Source organism: Dermacentor silvarum, chromosome 9 (genome assembly GCF_013339745.2).
Source record: "Dermacentor silvarum isolate Dsil-2018 chromosome 9, BIME_Dsil_1.4, whole genome shotgun sequence".
Taxonomy (NCBI): Eukaryota; Metazoa; Arthropoda; class Arachnida; order Ixodida; family Ixodidae; genus Dermacentor; species Dermacentor silvarum.
In genome coordinates, this window is record NC_051162.1 from 166,957,013 (window position 1) to 166,981,840 (window position 24,828).

The following is a 24,828-nucleotide window of genomic DNA, read 5'->3' on the forward strand; positions in this document are numbered from 1 at the left end:
GTTCTGAACGCACCCGTAGAAAGGCGGATACCCAGATGGTGGATTGGGTACATCTTCAAGGCGCTCGGTATCGCAGAGTGATATATAATGGAACTGTAGTCAATACGGGATCGGATGAGGCTCTTATAGAGATTCAAGACATCTTGTGTCACTACCCCACGCAGTGCAAGACAACACTTTCAAGATGTTCATCATTTTCATGCACTTGTTTCTTAGGTACTTTAGATGTGGGATAAATGTTAGCTTCGCATCTAGAATTACGCCCAAGAATTTGTGTTCCGTTTTTACAGGTAGACCCTCACCCTGCATCTCGATGTTGGGATCAGGGTGCAGACCTTTCTTTGTGGAAAAGAGGACGCATGTAAACTTTTGTGGGTTAAGCCTAAACCCTTTCTCGTCTGCCCACTTACCTTCTTCAGACCAAGTTAAACCTGCCGCTCACAGGTTGCAAGGTTACACGAGGTGAACCGTATGTGTACATCGTCGACATTAACTGAATAAAATATGTTGTGTGGGATGTACAGACGCAGAGTTCATTTTTATGATAAAAAGGGTGCAACTGAGCACAACCACCCTGTGGTACTCCAGTTTCCTTCCTGCACATATGGTACTGATAGGGCATTACCCACACGAACACTGAATCTGCGGTTGGACAGGTAACTTTCAATGATATTCAGCATATTTCCACGTATTTAAAAGTGTGCGAAATCTCTCAGTACTAGAAACCGCCACATGGTGTCGTATGCTTTTTCCATACAGAGGAAAACACAGGAAGAATTGCTTCTGGACAAAAGCTTAATGAATCTGAGTCTCTATGCGTATCAGATGGTCAGTGGGGGATCGGCCATCACGAAACCCACATTGGTATGGGTCAAGCATGTTTGATTCTAGGAAATGTATCAGACGACAGTTTATCATCTTCTCGAAGACTTTGCAGATGCAGCTTGTTAGAGCTATGGGCCGATAACTCGATACGGACGATGGATCCTTGCCCTCCTTCAGGATAGGGATCACTATGTCCTCTTTCCAGGCAGAGGGGATTTCGCCGGAGGTCCATATAGAGTTATACAGACACAGAAGGGTTTTCTTTGTTTCAGAGGGCAGGTTCTTCAACATTTTATATTGTCGCGGGCGAAACAACAGAGCCAGCAAGAAGTCCCCGTCTTTACTGGAACCAGACCAAAAAGAAGAACGTTCTCTTCTTCCAACCCCCCAAGTGAGTCCGTGCCACAACAGATGGCTCATATGTGACGGCATGTGGCATTACCCCCTCTCCTAAAGAAGCATCGTCTCGATGCTGTAAATGAGGGGAAAAAATATATCTTAAAAATGAGGGTGACAATATAAATGAAAGAAATGTGTCGTAACGCGAAAGAACAATCTGCTTCTGTGAAAGAAGGAAGAAAAGGAAAAAAACACAGAACACAACGAAAATGAACAAAAAAAAAGAACGGCGTAAGTCGTCAATGTAGTATAGTCACTCGACGGTCGAGTCACGGCGCGAGAAATATGGTTTCAGTCTTGAAACATGAACCACTTCAGTTTGAGGAAGCCGACGGGAGTTTCTTGGGGTGCCTTCTGGGAGAACCTCGTAGGTAGCATCACTGAGTCGCCGTACAATCTTGTAAGGACCGAAGTAGCGACGGAGCAACTTTTCTGACCGGCTCAGCTGTCGGATGGGGGTCCACACCCACACTTCATTGCCAGGATTGTAGGCAACCTCGCGGTGGCGAAGGTTGTAGCGCCGTGCGTCTGCGGTTTGGCGACACTGAATACGGCATCGCGCGAGTTGACGGGCCTCCTCAGCACGCTGAGCGAACATGGCCGCATCCGTGTGAAACATCCCCAAGTTGTCGGGAAGGAGCATGACGTCGAGCATCGTGGTGACCTCTCGACCGTGCACTAAGCGAAAAGGTGTGAAGCCTGTACTTTCTTGAATTGCGGTATTGTACACAAAAGTGACGTAAGGAAGGATATCGTTCCAGTTCTTGTGGTCAATGGCCACATACATTGACAGCATATCCGCGATTGTCTTGTTCAGGCGTTCAGTCAGTCCATTTGTTTGGGGGTGATAAGCCGTCGTTTTGCGATGTGCAGTGCTACTTAGCCTCAAGACTTCCTGTAAGACCTCGGCGGTGAAAGCTGTCCCATGATCGGTAATGACGACCGCTGGCGCTCCGTGACGGAGGACAATGCTGTGCACGAAAAAATGAGCAATGTCTGCTGCGGTAGCCTTTGGGAGTGCCTTTGTTTCGCAGTACTGTGTTAGGTAATCGGTAGCAACCACAATCCACCGATTGTCGGACGAAGACGTGGGGAATGACCCCAACAAGTCCATACCAATCTGATGAAATGGCCTCTGCGGTATTGATACTGGTTGTAGCAGTCCTGCTGGCCGCACAGGTGGAGTCTTACGTTGTTGGCAGTCGCGACATGTGCGAACGTAATGCTTCACAGTCTTCGCGAGACGTGGCCAGTAGTAAGAGCGGCGAATTCATTCCAATGTGCGTGTGTACCCCAGGTGTCCGGACGATGGTTCGTCGTGACAGGCACGTAAAATATCGTCACGAAGCGAGGTCGGCGCGACTAGCAGGTATGTAGCTTGCGTATGGTCAAAGTTCTTCTTACAAAGGATGCCATCCCGGAAACAAAAGGAGGCTAGCGCGTGTGGGAAACTTCGAGGAAGACTTGACGTACGCCCTTCCAGGTAGTCAATGAGAGGACTGAGCTCCAAGTCGTCGCGCTGTTGTTGAGCCATGTCTGTTACTGATACGGCAGAAAGAAAACTGTCGTCCTCAAGGTCAGCGGGGGCACTTCCGACTGGTGCACGTGAGAGACAGTCAGCGTCGGTGTGTTTGCGTCCTGACTTGTGAACGATGGTGACGTCAAATTCTTGCAGTCGAAGGCTCCAACGCGCCAGGCGACCTGAGGGATCTTTGAGATTCGCGAGCCAGCAAAGCGAATGGTGGTCGCTGACTACTCTGAATGGGCAACCGTACAAGTATGGCCGAAACTTTGTTATGGCCCAGACAATGGCTAAGCATTCTTTTTCTGTGGCAGAGTAGTTTTTCTCGGCAGCGGATAACGTTCGGCTCGCATAGGCAATCACACGCTCTGTGTCATTTTGCCACTGAATCAAGACAGCTCCAAGGCCGACGTTGCTGGCGTCTGTGTGCAACTCCGTGTCAGCGGTCTCGTCAAAGTGACCGAGTACAGGTGGGCCTGGAGAAGGTTTCGGAGGGTATCGAATGTGAGGCACTGATCCTGACCCCAAACAAACGGCATGCCTTCCTTCGTCAGGTGGTTGAGGGGTTCAGCGATTTTAGAGAAATTTTTGACAAAGCGTCGGTAGTACGCACAGAGCCCCAGAAATCAGCGTAGATGACGCTTATTTGTTGGCACAGGAAATGCGGCGACGGCGCTCGTTTTCTCTGGGTCTGGGCGGATGCCGGCGTGGCTCACAACGTGACCTAAAAACTTCAGTTCTTCGTATCGAAAATGACATTTTTCGGGTTTTAGAGAAAGTCCAGCTGTTCGAATTGCCTGAAGAACTGTCTGGAGGCGCTGGACGTGCTGCGCAAACGTGTCCGAAAAGACCACCACGTCGTCGAGGTAAACGAGACACGATTGCCATTTCAGCCCAGAGAGAACCGTGTCCATCATTCTTTGAAAAGTATCTGGCGCTGAGCATAACCCAAAAGGAAGCACCTTGAACTCGTAGAGGCCGTCAGGAGTAATAAAAGCGGTCTTTTCACGATCACGCGTGTCAACGGAGATTTGCCAGTAGCCACTGCGTAAATCCATGGAAGAAAAGTAGCGAGTGTTGCGTATACGATCCAAGGAGTCATCTATTCGGGGCAGGGGGTAAACGTCTTTCTTCGTGATCTTATTTAAGTTTTGATAATCCACACAAAAGCGCAAGGTACCATCTTTCTTCTTTACTAACACAACTGGCGAAGCCCAGGGACGGGTCGATGGCTGGATGATGGCATCTTTAAGCATCTGTTGAACTTGATGACGTATAGCGTCTTGTTCCTTTTACGATACCCTATAGGCATGTTGTCGAACGGGTCTTTCGGTAGGTTCGGTAATGATACGATGCTGGGCAAGCGGCGTCTGATTAACCTTCGTCGTTGTAGCGAAACAATCTAAAAGAATCGAGTACGTCCAGAAGCCTTTCTCGTTGTTCTGATGGTAGGCTCAGGTTCACATCTAGAGTGCTCGCAAACGCCTTGGCAGAATGGTCACACTGCGAAAGAGCAGCTAATACTGGCGGACCGTTGACGTCGGCAATTTTCGCAAAGTATGCAATCGCGGTGCGTCTGGCAAGATGACGATATTCCTCACTGAAGTTCGTGACCAGCAGGTGAGCCTGTCTGTTTCGAGGCTGAATAACTCTTCTGGCAACGCATATTTGTTGTGCAAGGAGGAAAGACAAATTTGCCTCAGCAATTACAGCGTGGGGAACGTCCTGCTCACATTCCACGCCGACAAAGAGGCTGCTGCGAGGGGGCAGAGTCACGCATTCATCGGACACACGTAGCACGGTCTTCAGTAATTGGGTGATGTTATCAGCTTCAGAAGGAAAAGGGTCCTCGAACGACACCAGCAACTCACGTAAGTCAATGATTGCGCCGTATTCACAAAGAAAGTCGATTCCAAGGATTATTGGGTGCGAGCACACAGGTAATATGAGGAAAGACCCCGTGAACATCAACCCACGGATTCGAATACGTGCCGTGCACATTCCAGTTGGCATCACCAGATGGCCACCTGCCGTGCGTAACTGCGGCCCTTGCCATGACGGGGTGACTTTCCTCAATTTAGACGCCAGTGCGCCGCTCATAACTGAATAATCGGCACCGGTGTCGACGAGGGCCGTGACAGCATGGTTATCAACAACTGCGGCGATGTCGGCAGAAATAATCTTAGTACTGTCGGAAAATAAAGAAAAATCGGAACGATCGTCGTCGGGTCCTTGCGTCGAGGGAGGTTCTTGGAACGTTCGTTGGAAAGCGACTTCACCCCCAGAAGTTGCGGTTCCTAGTTTCCCCTGTGGGGACTCGGTGAGCGGTTCCTTAGGGGAGCGTAAGATGACGAGGGCAAGCTGGGTGACACGGACCGGCGAGGGGATGGTGATCGCGATTGGCGGCGCTGAACAGTCGAAATTCGCTGGCCCGTCAGATACGCTTCGATTTCGCGGGGACGCTCACCGTAACGTGGGCACCGCGCGCCGGGATGAAAGCTGCGGAGACCTAGCTGCCGGTACTGGCAGTCGCGGTACACGTGACTCGCTTCGCCACAGTGGTAGCATAGTGGACAGTTATCTGACGAGCGCCATACACTTGCCTTAGTAGTGCTCTGTCTTGAGTGATCTGGTGGTCGATACGTAGGTACGCTCGGGTACCTTGAGCGGGATAGCGGATGCAAAGAGGTGTCCGGGAGCAGATGTGCAGCCTGGTCCACTGTACGCATGATGGGATCTGTAGATGGTGGTGCAGGAGCCCTCAATGCCGCTGCATAGGTTAGCACAGGGACCTCAGGTCTAGGTGATGCGAGTGGTTGCACCGCCTGCCTGATTTCACTTCGGATGACGTCCGAAAGTGCTGTCATTGGTGGTTGGGGTCCCACTGGTGACACTGCTTGGAGTTGCCGCAGTTGGTCACGCACAACGCTTCGTATGAAGTCTGCGAGGGCCTGCTTCTTGCTGTCGAACCCAAGAGAGCACGCAGTAGCCGTGATGTCGTGGCGTTCGTACTGTGACGACCGCTGCTGCAGAGTACGCTCCATCGTGGTTGCCTCACTCACGAACTCGGCCACAGTTGTTGGTGGATTGCATACGAGTCCGGCGAAAAGCTGTTCCTTGACTCCACGCATTAAATGTCGTACCTTCTTTTCCTCGGGCATTGCAGGTTCTGCACGTCTGAAAAGACGAAGCATGTCCTCGACAAACATCGAGATTCTCTCGTTGGGCCGCTGGTTCCTAGAAGAGATGGCTTGTTCAGCTCTCTCCTTTCTTTCGGCGTTGCGGTACGCATCACAGAGCTGTCGGCTAAACTCGTGCCATGTCGCAAAGGAACCCTCATGGTTCTCATACCATGTCTTCGCAGAGTCTTCTAGCGCGAAGTAAACTCTCCGCAGCTTGCGAACATCATCCCACTCGTTGATGCTGGCAACCCGATCGAAGTGGTCCAGCCAGTCTTCAACATCTTCAAAAGTGTCTCCGTCGAACGGTCTGGGCGTCTGTAGCGCATGAAAAACATGCGGGAGAGAATACTGGGCATCGTGGGTTTGGCTCGCCTGGTTTGTAGTGGTCGTTGACATTGTTGTTTCTAGTCTCGACGACAAGGAAACGAATTCGGGTGGTAGTCCTTCCAGGCGGCGGCTGCTTCTTGCTGTGGGAGCTGTGGCTGTCTGGGAGGTGCTAGCAGTGACGGCGAAAACTTGGGAGCGAAGGTGCATTTACCCAGCACCTCCACCAGTAATGTCGCGGGCGAAACAACAGAGCCAGCAAGAAGTCCCCGTCTTTACTGGAACCAGACCAAAAAGAAGAACGTTCTCTTCTTCCAACCCCCCAAGTGAGTCCGTGCCACAGCAGATGGCTCATATGTGACGGCATGTGGCAATATAGTATGCGGTCAGAGCCTGGGGCAGATTGGTTGCAACAGGTGAGTGATGCATGCAGCTCTGCTAGAGAGAAAGGTAAGTTACATGGCTCGCTCCCAGTGCTCTTTTGGTCTAGTTTTTGTTTTTATATTGTTGCTTTGTATTTTGTAAATGCTGGAGAATAGTGTGATGAACTGGACACACGTTCAAAATGTGCACCCAGGTGGTTTGCTTGGTCCTCTAGGCTGTCTCCCTGCATGTGTACCAGAGGAGGTGGATGTGTTTGTCATCCTCTGATAAAAATGTTTGCCAGCTGTCCCTCCTGGCTTGTGTGCGTGTTCTCCTACCTTGGGACTTGATTTTCTTGAAATTGACAAGGTTTTCAACAGTAGGATAATCGCGAAGCTGCCTCCATGCTTTGTTCTGTTGCCTACGTGCGTTCCGCCATTGCTGATTCCACCACAGAACAAGGCGTTTGCTAGAAAGTCCACTTGTTTGGGGAATACACTTAAAAGCTGCATCACTTATGAAATTAGTAAAATATTCGACGGCACCGTCAATTCTGAGCAATGAAATGTCAGCCCACGAGAGCATATTGGTAAGTGTTTGGAATTTCTCCCAGTCCGCTGCATCGACCTTCCACCGGGGAGCGTGGTGGAGATTCGTATTGTCTTGGTGCTCTCAGCAGTATTGGGAAATGGTCGCTCTCTTTTATAACTTCCCATTCAAGTTCAGGTAATATGGATGGAGAAGCTATGCCGAGATCTCTACAGGAAAAAGTTTTGTTTGCAAGACAATAATATGTAGGTTCTTTTTTGTTTAGCAGACAAGCACCGGATAAGAAAAGAAAGTCTTGAATTAGACGGCCTCGCGCATCGATGCGATAGTCGCCCCACAGACTACTGTGTGCATTGAGATCCCCAAGAAGATGAGGCTCTGGCAATTCGTCTATAAAGGACTGAAATTCATGTTTGTGTAAGCGGTAATGTGGGCGTATGTATAGCGAGCAAATGGTGATGAGTTTGTCAAGGAGAACAAGTCGAACTGCCACTGCTACAAGGGGCGTTTGCAGCTGCAAATGTTGACATGCTATGCTTTTGTGAATTACAATGGCAACACTGCCTGATGATGCGAGACCATCATCACGATCTTTACCAAACGTAACATACTGTCGGAGAAAGTTTATATGTGTTGCTTTTAATGAGTTTCCTGTACACACAGTACTTTTGGATTGTGTTCATGGAGTTCTCGCACATCATCGAGGTTCTTAAGAAGGCCTCCGACGTTCCATTGTATGATTTGTGTATCCATACTGAAAGTAAATGGGTGCTGTATGTACTAAAAAAAGGAAGTGTTGCCTTATATTACAGAGGCCTTTCCAGGCCCTGTAATGCAGGATTTGTCCTTTCTAAAGCGGTTGAGGGAACCTCGCCGCTCCTTAGGCACTGGGTGCGTCGTCGGGATGGGTGTGGTGTCCTTTGCCTCTTGTTAGGTGCCGGAAATGCACTCTTGCGAGTGAGAAGTTTCGCAAGAAAGTCTCGCCACAAAGGATGAGCCATTTGCGCCCACCAGCCCGGAGGTCGATGGGGCTGCCTTTGGGCCTGAGCTGCGCCGGCTATTACCAGAGCCAGCAGGGGCCGGTGAGGGTGAGGCAGCCTTGGCTGCACCCACAGTGGGAGCTGCTGGCAGGCCTGCGGGTTCACTACGAGTAGCGCAGACTGCCACCGAGGGCTGTTGTGGTGCCAGCAACCCTAGAGTAACCGGGCCTGTTTGCTGGTTGGGTAGAGTAGACTTAGGTCCTTCCACCCTGGGGGCAGGAGCCACAAGCGACAGCTCGCTGCGCATGGGCTGGGCTGGTGGCAGCAGCCGCTGCGACGCTGCTCCTTGACGCGCCGCATCAGCGAAAGTGGTCGTATGGAATGGTGAGCACCTTTTGCGTGCTTTCCTGAACTATATGTTTTCACAGACTTTCAGTGTTAGAATTTCTTTTTCTTTTTTCCAGCTTGGACAAGACCGGGAGTACGCTGGATGGTCACCATCGCAATTAACGCAGTGAGGTGTGGCCTCGCAATTGTCTGAGGCATGGCCTTGTAATCCACAGTTAGCACAGGTGAGTCGACCACGGCAGCTCTGCGAGCCATGGCCGAATCTTTGGCATTGGTAGCATCGCCTAGGATTTGGGATGTATGGTTTTATGGCTATGTTTGTGTAGCCTGTTTCAATGCTTTGTGGCAAAACGCTCAATTCAAAGGTAAGTATCAGGTGTTTGGTGGGAATTTCTTTGTTGTCGCATTTCATAACAATGTGCTGCACATTCGCGACATTCTGCTCCTTCCGTCCTTCGAACAATTCGGTTCCAGATAGGTCGATGAGGTCTGCTTCAGATACTACCCCCTGTACTGTGTTCATGGACCGATGCGGTGAAACGGTAACTGGGACATCACCAAAAGTAACAAGCTTGCTTAGTCTATTGTATTGGTCTTTATCACGTAGCTCAAGCAGAAGGTCTCTGCTTGGCATTTTGGTGACCTTGTAGCCAGGACCTAGCGTGTTGGTCATGTTTTTCTTAAGTACAAATGGGGATATGGTTCTTACTAGTTTTTCGGTTCTGTCGCTATGCACTACTTGAAATCGCTGGAAAATGTCTTTAGGTCGGCTGAACATGTTCAAAATCTCATCGGTGCGTCCCCTCTTGTGAGGGAGACGATCAAGAAGCCGAGGAAAAGCGGGCGTTCCCATAACAGTTTGGCGTGCTTCGGCAGCAATGGCAGCCACCCACCACGGAGTCCAACAAGGGGACGCTGCAGCACTTAACGTGTAAGGCTGCAGCCGCCAGCTGTACATTACCGCTATAACCTTATATATAAACCCAAGAGAGGGCACCTACACAAGGTTAACCCAAGCCACCTATGAAAAGTAAGGAAGTAACAGAAGAGGTGACAGGACAGTGACGACAGAAAAATAGAGAAGAAAATGATCGGAGAGGGGGACAGGAAAAGGTGACCGCCTATTTCCCCCGGGTGGGTGAGTCCAGGGGTGCCGTCTATGCGAAGCAGAGGCCAAAGAGGTGTGTTGCCTGCACCAGGTGTTTGGCCTTAAAGGTCCAAACCACCCGGCATTAGCTCAATCTCCAGGATCTCCCATTCCCCAGACATGGCTAAGCCACGCACGGCTACGCATGGGAGGGTCAAACCCCCGTGTGCATGGGTACGTGGTGGCACAACTCACCAAATGCCTGCTTGCGCAGACGCCCCTGCAGGGGTCTGCCCATTAATCACCAGAAAAATGGCAACGGGAAGAATTACTGGCACTGACGTAAGGACAACAGCGATGAAGGAGACATGAGATGGTGGTTCAGCTTCGAGGGAAAAACCACGGCGAGCTGCAGCCGGTCCAGACCCAGGTCCCAGTCGACGAGGTGCCAGCACGACGAAAGGAACCCGAAGCAGGGGAAGAAAAAGAAGAACAAGAAGACTGGCAAGGTAAGCTGGGCTGTAAAAGCAGCCAATCCCACTGCTACGGCCAACACACAAACCACAAGAAGTGTACCGAATGCGCAAGTATTAGGCGGGAGCTGGAAGTAATGAGCTCACCCGCAAGGTAGATAAGTTAATGAAAGCCACGAGAGACAGGAGAACTAACACGGCAGGCCAGGGAAGAATGTGCTCGTAAACCGAGGCCACCAGAGAGGACATGCATCCGCCACTGGCGAAAGCTCTCAAGGTCGAGCAAATGTCAGCCGACCTCATACAAAATATTCCGCAAACAATAGAGCTGTTCCAACAGCTGCATTATTAGCAGTAGCTTTTGTTCTTGCTGCTGCCGACTTCAATATCAAATTCAACGTTCCGAGGTAAAGAGCGCGGTGAGAAAGAAGTACCACTCAAAAAAAGTCAATAAAGAGGTCTATAATAGGCATTCATTCACAACAGCGAGGTAAGTGAATCAACCCAGTGCACTCAGGAGCAGGCATAATGGCTAGACACGTTAACGGAGACACAGAAAGACAAACTTTAACAATAGACACCTGCCGGGGTGGCTCAGTCAGGCTAAGGTGTTGCAATGCGACACGAGGTCGTGGGATCGAATCCTGGCCGCGAATGCCACATTTCAATGGAGGCGAAATGCAAAAACACTCATGTGCTTGCGTTGTAGTGCACGTGAAAGAACCCCAGGTGGTGAAAACTAATCCGGAGCTCTCCACTACGGCATGCCTCATAATCAGAACTGGTTTTGGCACGTAAAAACCCTGAAAGAAGAACTTTAACAATATAACTGCCTCGGCTCCCATAAGAAGCTGAGCAACTTAAGAGGATACATGCAAATGATCGGCATCAGGCCCCATATCGTAGCCCTGCAGGAGACTGGCTGCTCACTCTAATGGGGTATGATGCATACTCGAGTCCGACAGAGGGGAAAGTGGCGACCCTGGCAGCCAAAGCGATGACTGTGATCCAACACCCGACGTTGGATACGGACATCGAGTATGTGCTAACCGACGTCATACCGCACAAGAGAGGCAAGGGGAGCATATTCGTTCTGAACATGTACAGCCTGCCCAGGTAGAAGAAACCCCGACTTTGAGCTACTGATCAAAGAAGCAAGCAAGGCAGCTAATAACAGCTTGGTGAACTGCGCAACACAAGAGCTGGGGATATATAAAGGAAACAAGCAAGGGCAATATCTGGCTCAAGGTATGCTGCCACCCTTTAAAATGATGTTTTTTTTTTCAAGAAAGCAAATTTTATTTTTTGTTAATTTAAGAATCTGCGGATATTCAGAATTGTGGTGCAGAACGTCTCTATCCGGCTCTGTTCAAAAGTTATATTGTTTTTTTATAACTGCCCACAGACCTGCCTGACACAAACTGACATTTTCTGCAATCGAATCCTACATTTTGATCATTAAAACAAGCTTATCGTTGTGCTTAAATGCACAGGACACTTTTAAATTAGTTTCTTATCAGATATTTTAAAGATTATTAAAATTGAGCAAGGGTAATGGCTGCCACTTTTTATTAAAATTGCAGAAATTGCTGCATGGGGGGGCACAACGTGGCATCGTGTTATTTACACTGCTCCCGCATGTTGTTCTGCCTTTGTGAAAGCTACCTTTTCGTCACTTCAGATGTTGTAGATATTAAAATATTTATTAGAAGTATTACACCACAGTAGCTTGCCTCAGCAGCGACTGGATGCAATCCACGAAGACGTTTTTTCAAAGCTCAGTGCACCGCGTCCTGGCGAGATGGCAACCTATGCCCGACGAGTAAGCGTCCCTGGAAGATGTCTACCTTGTGACTTAATAAACGAACGCCATCGCAGCGCATTCTTCAAGTGACCTGCGAGTCCTAGAGAAACTGCGAGACTGTGACAAAGCAGAGAACGGTCAAGTGACGCCACACTAGAAGACAACCACCAGTTCTTGTAAGAAGCACTCTGCTGCTGGTAAAACACTCGTTTAAAGCTAGAGGGACTGTAGTCGTACACAGAAGGTACACTAGTAGCCACTTCGTAAACCAGGGGCATATATTGCATTCGAGTATTAGAGCTTGTTTTCCGACGTCACGTGCTGCCTCCCAAGTTGCGGACTGCTCGAGCGTCTCTGGAATAGGAAACCTTGGAAGACTGCGTAAAATGTGTTCAACTATATAAACACCACGATCACAGTGCATATAATATTACGCTGTAAATTAATATTTTTCTTTAAAAAAATTGTAAGTAGAACCAACCAAGAACTTGAATGTTTCACTATGCGTAATGTAATTTCTCTTAACTCAGAGTCCATTATCTGACAGTATAATTCTTAAAGGTAATGTTGCCAAGGGATATATCAACAATTTGTATATTTTGGAATTTCTTGAAAAATTTTTTTCTCCGAGATGTTACTTCTTACTCAAACTCTGAAAATCTTTGGGGTGTTTTTGTTAAGAATTTTTTTACGCAAATATCATTTTTTGTATTTAAAAAAATAAATATTACTTGGAAGCACATTCATTTAGCTTCATTGTTATATACTGCATGACACTGTAAACTTATAGGTTGTTGCACAAAATATCCCTAACTCAAACATACAAAAAACAGCCAATTTCCCCGTGGTAAGAAAAGAGTTAAGGTTATAACAAAACAAAGCCACATGAGCAAATACTATCAAATGCCAATTAAAGTGAAAGTAAGAGGCACGAGCACTAGGAAAACAGAAAAGCTACCTAAGCCGCATGTCATTTCAGTACAGCTCGTGCATGAACATTAACAGCATGAAAGGTAACGAAGTGCATGCCCTGCAAGTAGCTCGTAAACAAAGTATGCGCTTTCTAATGTATATACAGTTGAATCTCGATAATTCGAACTTGAAGGGGCCTGCAAATTTGTTCGAATTAAAGGAAGGACTTATTTTTGAAGTATTAGAGCACCATAGCACCAGGTACGAATGGTGTGAGTCGTGAAATATCACGGCGCACAAGCACATAGCGAGCGAGGGCCACGAAACTGCCCACGTCAGCGAACACTCGCTTCCCGATAACGGCATAAATCGAAACTTCAGGGAGCGGGCGGCGCCAGCACAGTGATGGGCGCACGAGGGGACCGCCGAAGGTGAATGAGGAGGGCAGCAGGGAAGCGGATTTGGCCTCAGCAACCCCGTCGCTTCGGTGGCTCCCCTCACGCTCCTTCTCAAATCCCTTGTAGCTGCCTCACCTTTGACTGTGTCCCTGCGCGCCCGCCGTCGTGCTGGCGCCGCCGCCAGCTTAGCCCGCTCCCTGAAGTTTCTTTTTCCGCTGTTGAAGCGAGGCATTGGCCAGACTGGGCCTCCACCGTTGCTTCCCTCTGCGTCGCAGCATTAGCTGAGACGTCGACACGTACAAGCGTGTTCCGGGGCGATGCACAAACGGCAACCTTGCCATTTGAGAGAGTGAAATTTCCGCTGCGGTTCTTGCTCTCTTTTTTTCTCCGTGCGGCGTTGAGGGGTCTCACCTAAGCTTTTCGGAGCAATGCAGCTGGAGGCCACACCACGTGATTTGGCGTGCTGCTGAGAGCATTGTCGCTGCGCGGTATGTTGGAATTAACAGTCGCAAATGCTTTCGAGTTCGAATTACTGGGCGTTCTCGCCCATTGGAATAAACAAAACTTTGATGGGACCACAGCGTCAGATCGAATTAAGCGTGTTTGAATTAACACAGGGTGTCTACTAAGTTGACATTTTCAGATTCCCTGAGTAATTTTGCTAAATTACCTGAGTGAAACGGAACTTTCTTTTACATCAAGATGGGCTGACACCATGTTGCCTGATGCTGTCACTCTTTAGTAAGCATGTTAAAAAAATGTCCCAGTTTCACCCGAAAGGCGAAGCATTAATTGCCATAGCAAATTAGTAGAGCTATACGGAGTAAGGATAGTTGCTTTATCAGCTGTATAAACTTAGACAGGCAGCAGCACCAGCAACGCGCAGAACTGTTGTCGATGCCGTCGGTGTTTTGCCCGCATTCACACCGAACATGCACGGCGTTGGTGACTGTTGCCGGTGCTTCTGGGGGCGGCTCGGAGGTTTTCGACGAGATCAGAATGGGACACTCGGCGAGCAGCGTCCGAGGTCTTTACCACCTTCTCGCCTCAACATTTTTATATAAATACGCATTTGGTGCTGCAGCTAAACGTCGCCTCCCCTCCCTCCCTCTATTACTGCAACTTTCGTTCCCTTTCAATAAAATTACAGCTATTTTTTAGGGATGGGCGAACAGTGGATTTGAGGTTCGAAGCGAATAGTGATTTGGTTGAATAATTTCAAATTGAATAGTTCGAATAGTATATATCACCTATTAAGTAAAACCTAGTTATTTGAATTTCACGGGATTGAAAAAAAATGCCCAAATTATCAGGGTATCCAGAAAAGAATAAGCAAATGCTTACATCAGCATGATTTTATTAGTGTAATGGATGAGCCAATCCTTTCGCTATTTTGCACAAAAGCAGTGCAGAAGTTGCAATTATCGTCCTCTCGTGACTGAATGGCTCTCGCAACGGCGCGCGCCATCATTTGCGACACGCTTTGCCCTACATGCGCACATCCCGATTATTTTTTCGCCAGTAAGCTGACCGCCAACAGATCGCACGTCGATCGCGATATAGCTGGTGCTCATTCTCGACAGCTTTGAGTCACTGAGTCAAACCGAAACTGTTTGTCGCAAAGGCGGCCGCTATCGACGCGATTATCAACGGCAACTTTGAGGGGTACGGCCACGCTAGCGGCAAAAGCAGCAGGAATCGGGGGTTTTTGCCAAGGGTGCCGAGAGCAACGAGGGTGATGTTACGGAGCCAATGGCAACCGGACCTCCACAGCTCTGCACCAGGTTATCAATCGACGATCGTCGTCTCTTGCGGTTCTATATGGAGGGATTTCTGGACGCTGTCTGATCGCACCCTTTTAGCTCACGGTGATTCCGCGTTCCGAGAGCGCGCAAGATCATATAGCGCTGCCGCGCAGCGAGACGCGATTGCCACGGTGGACTTCGCGGCAAGGCGCTGAGGCATGGCAACTTGACGCTCGCGGCATGATGCGCGTGTTTTTGCCGCTAGCATGGCCATACCCGGCCGACGCAAGCACCGAGTCAGAACGAAACTACTGTTCGCTGCAACAACTGCAGACGAAATCACGCTCGCTATCTATGCGATCATGGATGGCCACTACGCAGCTTTTTAGGCACGCGGCCTACGTGCATATTGAGTCAAAATGAAACTACTTTTGGCCGCAACCGCTGCGAAAGAAACCGCGGCAGCTATCGACGTGATGATGGGTGGCAACTAAGAAATTCCGCAGCCAACGCGTTGTTATGCGCGGCGGTAAATGTAACAAAAGCACAAATAGGCATGAAGCGTTCCGTCGTTGCTGTCATTCACGTACGATTTCTGCGGCCGACCACGGCTATGCGAACTCCGCCGCTTCGAAGCGGTTGTGCGCTAGTGCCGTTTCTGCTCTTCTGCGTCGCACATTTCAGGCTCTTAAATGCAAAAACCTATAGCCTTCGACATTTATGGTTGATGTATGGCAGCCATGACGCGAAGCATAGCCTCCGAGATGTGTACCAGCCGTCCGTGGCTTTTGGCTGCCTATTTGGGAGCGCCGATTAATTCAAAAATATCGAATACCTGAATTCAAATTGAAGCGAATAACAAATATAGAATTATTCGATCGAATATTTGACAATACCGTATATTCGCCCATCCCGACTAATTTTCCCTGATAGAGGCACAAGTTCCTTGAGTTTTCCCTGAGTATTTCCAGAATATTCAAAATCCCTGAGAATTCCCTGTTTTCCCGGCTGGTAGACACCCTGTAACAAGATTCAACTCTATGTGTACGTTCCTGAAGGTAAAATGAATAAACATATACATGTCACACCTGTCCTGTGTGTGTTTCCTCTCATTTCCATTCCATTTTCTAACAATGTAAATGCAGGAACAAAAACTTGGGCATTGTGGCAAAAATGTGCCCCCTTTTTTTCTCAGGTTTGTGTGAAATTCCAGCACGACAGTGGCCCTCACCTCCAGACATGGCTCACTTTGCACCACCCGGGGCTCCTCAGCTGCTGTTCTCTGCACTGCAAGAAAAAGAATGGTTCTGACAGCGCTCAAACATGTTGCATCGAATTAGTTCCAACAAAAACTGCGATGTTATCCCTCGATTTTCCATGAAATACATATTCTTCAACACGTCCCAAATGCTATTTCTACTAGAAAGAAAAAAGCTGGGCTGCTGCCTAATGTGACCAACGAACAAGTGCACAGTAAAGGAATAAAGAAATAAAAGGCATAAAAAACAGTCCATCAGGTTACTGACTGTCTGCATGTTAGCCAGGTTTCTACTCACACTACTAAATGATCAAGTGGACAAGAAGGTGCCCATGATTAAAGCCAAGCTTGAAACGGTCTGACCCAAATGCTTTATTTTGGCAGAAATTAAAATTTCTTTTTTTAAGGTGAAGTACAAAAACAGTTACACAAAATTATATTCTTTATCAATACACGAGGCTGCAAAAAAACGAAAGAAACGGAAGCGGCACCCTGCAATGATATGAAACATGTGCAGTGCAGTATAAAGTTGAAGAGAGAATCTGAGCACATCTACACGGAACCTGTAACACCTCCCCACTTTCTGCAGTTTGTCTGCTGCAAAGCCAGGTGCTTCACATCAGCTTTCATCACACTCCTGCTAACAGCTAATACTTCTTTGTCATCCCCCCCCTTTGACATAAGGAAATGTCCAATACTACGTGATTTGATGTAACCTTATGTCTGCCTGTAGTAGTTTTCATATACGAAGTAGGTTATTCCATACAGAAGTCATTGCAGATCAGAGACTGCCATGCGAAACACAGAGTGAGACTTCTGTGACCGTACTAATTGCGTAGCTCCCGCAGCATGCCCTTCCATGCGGGAAACGGAGTTCACAATCTTCGAGCCCATTCTCTAGCATTCTCACCAAGTTAGAGGCACTACACAGAGGTTGTCACAGTTGGTGAAGGGGAGGGTGCCCCGGGAAATGTGCCGACAGAAGGACAAAACCAAACACTACACAAAGTCCGCTGACTTATGCTGCACATATAGTGAAACGCTGATCACCTTGTCATGCCTGGCAGGTTTGGTAGTGTCCAAAACATAGCGTCTATGACGTGTTTCGAGCTCTGTAATTGCTTCCGGTGCATGCAGTCAGCAAAAACACAGCCTTCATCATTGGGGCGTGGATTTGGACACCACGAAATACTAATGAACTGCCATCAACATTGAAGCACTATCTTGGGTGTTGATGGATTCACTTAGGCAATTCAAACTGGAGAACACACGAGATGCCCCTGAGATCACATGCCACAGGAACTGCTGCAAACAACAGCACTCAGCAGCCTATGCTGACCAAGTCAGGCAAAATCCTGCGTGCGGTGCTATCAAAAGGCAGTATGAACGAGTTCCTCTGAAAAAAAAGTTTAATAGCAAGTGGCATTTCCTTTCATGTTCCGAAATGCAGGGTAATTTGCTTTTTTTTATACACTAAACCTAAGCTTTGCATCCAGAGAACCTTTTAAATGTACTGTCATATTTTACTTTCTATTTTTTTTCACCATATAAAGTCCAGACCCCCTGAGGTGAAGAAAAAATATTGAAAAGCATATGAGCACCCTAAATAATTTACTATAATACTTTTTCTACGACCTAGCTTTGATTTTGGTAGCTAGGAGGTGGATTGTCATCATGATGTCATAATACATTGGTTCATCCCGTTCCTGAAATTGCCGTGGCTGCCACACATAAGCACAGCCAGAAGATTTGCATGCTAATTATTTTTTATGAGCCAACATCATCATATCTAGCTTTACTGCTACAAAACCTCAGCAGATTTTGCTACGCATAACGTCACGATAATGTGTATCATGCCAGGTCAATGATGACACTTTGAGAAGTTTAGCATAAGTGCCAACCTCCCAACATGAAAATTCGGGAGACCGCTGCACGAGCCGGGGGGGGGGGGGTCAAAAAAGTTTTCACCCCCCCTCCCACAAAAAAAAATTTTGCCGCAGTGCGCAACAGCGCACGTGGTACAGAGTCTATACTTGTCCCGACTACGCGAAGTGACAAGGTATAGAAACTCAGTCGTGCATGATCTCAGAAATACTTGCAAGCACCGTATTTTTCGGTTTATAAGATGCGTTTTTTTCTCAATTTTTTGTCGGTGCTTCTTACAGAACAGTGCGACATATGTACATTTCTTTTCCCAGAAAAACTTCTGTCAAAATCGGAATCAGTTTTATGGACACGCGAAGCGCACTGGTTGACTTAACTGCTCCGGCTTCTGTGCATGATATCGAGGTGCTGGGTTCATTTCGTGATGGAGTTCCCGAGTAGTACGCAAGGACGGAGCAGCAACACAAGCGGCCGAAACCGAAGTCATCGCATCTGCAGATCGCCGTCAAGATACGGCACGTGCCGCTGCGCAAATTACGCAGTTGCTACCGGAGTACAAGCCGCCCCCCTCCCTCCCGCACTGCCTTCCCCTTTCCTTCCTTGTGCACGATTCGGCTCACTGTCGCAGGCTTTCACTCGCACATACAGCATACGGCGCACGGGGACGATGTTATCGCCCTTGGACTTTATATGGAACATCGCGGCAGCCACGACGGCAGAAATGCGCCTGGAGTAACTATATATGCCACTCATACACTTGCGCGTGACCCGCGTTCACGGAGTGAAATGTCACTGTAATTTTTTTAGATCTTTACCGAACGAACATCTGTGTCTTATACACCGGTGCGACTTATATACGTCTTTTTCTGGAAAAACAGAGTGGTGCGTCTTATACAAAGGTGCAAGTTATAGACCGGAAGATACGGTACTTATTCTTGGCTTTTTTTGAAAGTGCTATCGATCGTTCCAACTCAACTCAGGGAAACAAAGAGTAGTTCGACATTCGCACTTCACTCGACAACCTGACAAAGCCAACTGAAGCCTAGCGCATTCACAGTCATATAACGAATGGATTTGTAAAAACGCTCCACCCAGCCTGAGACGAGCCAATCTGAAAAATCCAATATGGCACTGCCCGTCGGCTGCTCGCGTTCACGGTGGTGCTGGCGGTCGCTACCACGATTCACGGTGCATGCTAGTGACGAACTGCTCCCGCACCACTTTTCCGCATGGTTATATTACAGGCCGTAAAGAAAAAAAAAGTGGCGTCCTCTTTTCGGGAGATTTGATGTCGCATCCGTACAATCAGGAGGTGCGAGAAAAATTCGGGAGGCTCCCGGACAATTCGGGAGAGTTGGCAGGTAAGCTTTAGTAATATCAACTGAATATATCTTGTTTCCCAACCTACATGCTTGCCAAGTATCTTTTTATATGCAAGAAGAATGTACTAGATTATCAACAACTTCTAAAATATGTCGCTATTCATTTAAATATGGCATCAAACATTCTTATTCCTCTGTGCCCTAGGCAGACCATCTTATTTTGGAGAGAGCCTTTATCATTGCTAATCCGATCATTACATGTCGCACATGTTGCAAGATGTAGTTTCCGCCATGCTGGGAGGTCACACCAGTATGAGAAAAAAGGCACCTTGCCATACAAATGTCGATGACAATGACCTTTACTGCGCTTTCACTATGCCAACAAGTAACATCTCCTGCCATCAACGTGCAGTTTGTGCACATTGCACTCTCAATAGGGATGAATAATGGCTGATAAAAGGGACAATAAAGCCAATTTCAATTCTGGATGCATGTCGTAGACTACGTTGCACAGGTCAGGTCCCTACTGAACCTTTCTACCACGTTCTGTACCAATGCAGAAGTACAGCAGACACACAATGACTATGACAACTCCTTCTGGCCTTGCGTGAGCTGCTGGGTGCTCTGCTAGTGAGTTGATAGTACACGTGTAATCGATTCGTACCCTCAATTTTAGCGATTGCGCTCAAGTGCACTGTAATTGTTCATTGCATTCATAGAGGGGGATGCACTGGTATTGAAACCGTTTTGTTTATTACTGGTATTATTGAACTAAGTTTTTTGTATTGATTTGAGAATATATCATTAATTTGGTGTCAGCCAATCAATTCCTTAGATAATTAACATTTCACTTCCATTGATTGAGGCCACTATAGAAAACAGTGGCATCACAAAAATTCAGTTGTAAGGCTTTGATTAGATAGATAGGGAGTAACAAATTAAATACTGGAAGCAATTTCTCTTTGTTCATTCACAAATGAATTATTTTGCCATATTTTAGTGCCAATAAGTTGGCAAATTTTGAAGGCTTATTATGATCAAATCAGAAAAACGCCCCGACCTGTTATTCATTACTTTTTGAGCTATCTGACCATGCCTTAGAAAGATTTTTTATGATGCCATTCTTTCCTCATATTGAACAATGAAAATTAAATGTTATTGGTCTTGGGAACTATTTTTCCTACACCAAAGCTATTTACACACTTGAAATCGGTGCAAAAGAATGTAACAGGAACATAAAGCTTCATTATTATTAATAAACAAAGAAAATAATTTTGAATACCATAATAAAACAATTTGAATACGCTTAAATAGAACATACTTATGTTATTATCTGCAAACATCAGGGAGACCTATGCGCTTAAGGTCACTAGATATGTCAAGGTAATGCCACTTTTTCATTTAGCAGCCGTCCTATTAATCGCAATCTCCTGCCATTGCCGGTGCGTAATTGGCTTAGTGTAGTCACGTGGCATTTCCACGTCACAGCACTGATCCCTGGTGCAACCAAAAGATTCCCAACTTTTTCCCGTAGCATGCCTTATGCCAGCATGTGCATAAATAAAGATTTACTGCATGGAATACAGTTACAAAACGAGTATTCATAATAAATTTAGTACGACACAAAATAGAAGCAATTTGTTTTTTTTTGCACATGTGTTGAGAGGTTTGGAACTGGCACTCCATGTAGGAGGAGGATTACAGTAGGATAGCGGTAAGGCAGAATGGTGCTCAGGATCATTCAGACAAGGCATGCTAAGTTGTCTTTTAGTAAGCCTTTAAACTATCTTTACTGAACAATCAAAACAATGCTCCGTCTTACACTAGAACAAACCTCTAGGGGCCAGCGGTCACTGAAACAAGGGTAAGCTTTTGTTTCTTGTAGCCCTCTTATGCTCCTTTGCTTTCCTTGCTTTCAGTGACTACTGGCCCGCTGGGTAGTATTGACTTATAGCCCCCCCCCCATTCCACATTTCTCCAGTTATTCTCACACTGAAATAGAACCCACAGCATGACAACACACAATTATCATTAGGTTGCTTAGTAAGCTGAAGTAACCCAGACACAAGCGAAGGATACAGCACAGTGCACCTACCATCTGCACTCGGACATGCATACCTACTACCTACCAAGTGTGGGCATCTCGACGGGGGCGCTCTTGTCAATATTAACAGATGTGGCCGTCTCCCCGTTCAAGCAGGCAAGGATGTCCTGCAACATGGTCGGACACCGTTAGCCCATTGTGGCAGCTGGTCAGAAATAAACTCTGCAGGGGCCAGATGCCATGGCACTTTAGTAAGCCCACCATGTATATGCACATCACCATCCAAAGGACTCTGCTCTTTTTCATTATCACGGGCTTGCTCGTGTTAAACCCTCTGCGGCCCTAAACATGCATCCACTTTGTGACCAGTCCAGTATGAAACTACATTTCCCTAGTTTTAGGCATCACAAATAAAAAGTACTACTTATGTGCAAAAATGCCTTGAGGAACATACACTTTTTTTTCTGCATCCTCGTATGTTCTAGTCCTTCCCCAATATGTACTTGGGGACAGCAGGATATCGCTGGAAGCATTGCTATAGCCTGGAATTTTTGGTGCACATTTTAAAGAACGCTGTCCCTCTTCTGCTGCCATTTTTTCTGACGCTCTAGTCAGATTAAAGGGCTTCCGTATCTGCTGTCTGGTGTAGGATTTTTATTTTCTGTAGGATATTATAAAACATCATCACACTCCCTGACATCATGAGAATCGTTCCCATAAAATGTGCACTGTGAGAATGTTGCCGTGCTCAGCCATGGCAAAGAAATAGAGCTCTACCAGAAGTTGCCCTCACGCTATGCACACATTTGTGCTGCCCCTAAAAGGCAAGAGGGTGAAACTACAGGATCGAAAACTAGCAAACTAGCACGAGTTCCCAACAGACTGCGTTGTACATAAGCCCAAGAAGAAAGATGCATGCAATTTAAATTATCTCGAAAGGCACTTTCTAACACCACATCAGCACAGTTATTCTCTGATGGTGCAGGGGTCCCAACATTGATCCACAAAGGTTTAAGCCAGAGCATATTCTTGCGTAATAAAATACATGGCTGCTCTGCTATTTTAATGCTCCACTACCATAAGAGACAACAAAGAAAGCCACTTCCAGTGCTGGAGAGAATAAGTTCCTCACTGGTCAGAGCAACTCACTTTTCTGTCAGGCTGCATAACGACTGGGATGTTTTCAGCCTGAAAAAAGAAAAACCAATTATGAAATGTAACAAACTTGAACACACCAAAGTGACCTCAGATTCAAAAGAATGCAGCTGCACAAGCAGTCGGAAACTCTTAAGAAGCACATTCTTTGGTGCAAAGAACAAAACTTGGTCCAAGGCCACAAAAAGAACAATGTCTGGTTAAGGGACCATCTACCAATTTTTTCATGACACCCTTCCAACTTTTGCGAAGTAATCGAAAGTGTCCATGCCCACAGCAGCTTATTCAGAAAATGTGAGACAATTTTCTGAACAAAATTTTCTGCATATGCAATGTCTCTCGATTATAAGTACGAACGACAGCAAGACCGACAACAGCTAGAGCCCATAGAAAAAAGCGAACTAATAACTAGTGTGCCTTTGGCAACATGAAAAGTAAGGTTTTTAAACTTGGCAATCAAAAATATTTTAAAATGTGTGCAAATAGTGATGGGCTTCTGGAGAACTAATTCAATATGCAGATATGCTTTTTCTTTTTTTGATGGTAATTCAAATGCATTCTGATTTCCTGTCCCCTTTTCAGAGTGAAGATGAGGGCACTAGCCAAACAGCACCACTAAGGCAGCAATGCCTCAATTTTTTAATCAATATTTTCATGAGATTTCATTAAAAGTTTTTGCAATGGTAGCTGGAACTGTGCAGAGTGAAGATGTGGTCCATGGGCTGGACTCCAGAGTACTAAAAGTTCACACTTTGCATCTTTTGCTTAAAGGGACACTAAAGTGAATTAAATTTATGATGCATACTTTAGGTCACATAGTATAGGTCACTAACACACCATTTTGCCAGTGTTCATTGTTCTCATTTATATATATAAAACAAAGAAAACCAAGTTCTGGTGACTCCGCTGCCCCAATTACGTACTCCGGCAAGCCACGAGTTAACAGAGGCTTTAGCTTGTCTACAAACATATCACCGTTTATGAAATAGCAATACATCCGAATGACAGGCATGTGCAGCAACCCTCATGACAACACCTTGTGACACAGAGCACAGACAAATATTATTGCAATGACGACAGTCTATCTGCCACAAGTCCTCCCAAGTAGCACGCTGACCAACAGCTTCATGCAAAGCTTGGTCTGGTCCCTTTGAGTATTGTACAAACCAGACAGATGATGCCTCGAATTCGCACCCGAAAGTGAATTTAAGACCTCAAGTGTTGAGTCATGGTCTGAGAGGTACATATGAGACCCTTTGTTCCTATGCAGTAAAATAAAATAGTTGCGGAGCTGGTGTTTTCGTTGGCAAGCCGACACAACAGTCCATCCCTCTCACTGGCTTTCCATGCGCCATTGGGAGAAACTTCAAAGAGCCAAGTGGTTTGTGTATGGGAAAGTCTTTCGAATGCTTTGCGCCTGTGTGCAGGCATCTCCTTGTCCCCCTCCATTTTGAACAACACTAGGCAACTAAATCAAGGTAGGACGCCAAATGAAGCCGTGCCAAGCATAAGTCTTCGTGCGACTCCGGTAAAAGTTGCTGCAATAAATTTCATCATTTGAGCAGTGGGAGGTACAGCTGACTGGCGATACCCTGGTGGGACAAGAAGCTCTCGTCCAGCAAGTATGTCGAGCAGCCATGGCCAGTGGAGTCATGGAATGAGGACACCACCCACTCGACCTCAATGGTCCAAATAAACGTTTTCTCTCTCTCACTCGCACCTCGCTCTCAATTGGCCTGTCATTAAGTGATCGGGAGAAGTCCAAGTAGGTTTTTCTTAGCCCACAATTTAGCAAGAACATGTAGAATATGCTAAACACACAGCATATCCAGTCTGAATTAAACGTTTTGGAAGCAAATAAAATATAAGATTGCCTTTACTGTCACTTTCAAACCAAGTATGCTATCAGAGTGAAACATACAATTTTCTAAATTCACAGGTTGCAAATTCAATACTCCTATGTGGCAGTTTCATAGCTTCTACACAACTGGGTCAGCCCATTTTCCCATCTTACTCCTGTGCTTTCTTTAAAGGTTTCAGTCCAGAGGCGATGGCCATGGAGCCTGGTGTTACTTCCAAATAAAACAAAGTTATCTGTACTATCATTTTCTCCATGGCCCTAGCCATATATGGTGTTTTATTAGACCATACAAAAACATTAAAAATTGCCTGTTGCAGACAGCATAAATGTAGTCATGGAGTCATGGAGCAAGTGGCAGACATTACTCACACGAAAAATCAAAATGCATAACCA

The 24,828-nt window shown here is 46.8% G+C and overlaps 1 protein-coding gene across 1 annotated transcript in view; it reads right to left on the reverse strand.

The window, feature by feature from the left end:
- The window catches only part of LOC119464060 (parafibromin), a 64,665-nt gene that overhangs the window by 17,709 nt on the left and 22,128 nt on the right, over positions 1-24,828 (reverse strand). Inside the window, exons 3-5 of the mRNA XM_049655482.1 lie at positions 22,569-22,607; positions 21,505-21,586; positions 16,143-16,198 (exon numbers count right to left, since the gene is read on the reverse strand). Coding sequence (XP_049511439.1) covers positions 16,143-16,198; positions 21,505-21,586; positions 22,569-22,607 — 177 coding nt within the window. The remainder of the gene's footprint in view (positions 1-16,142; positions 16,199-21,504; positions 21,587-22,568; positions 22,608-24,828) is intronic.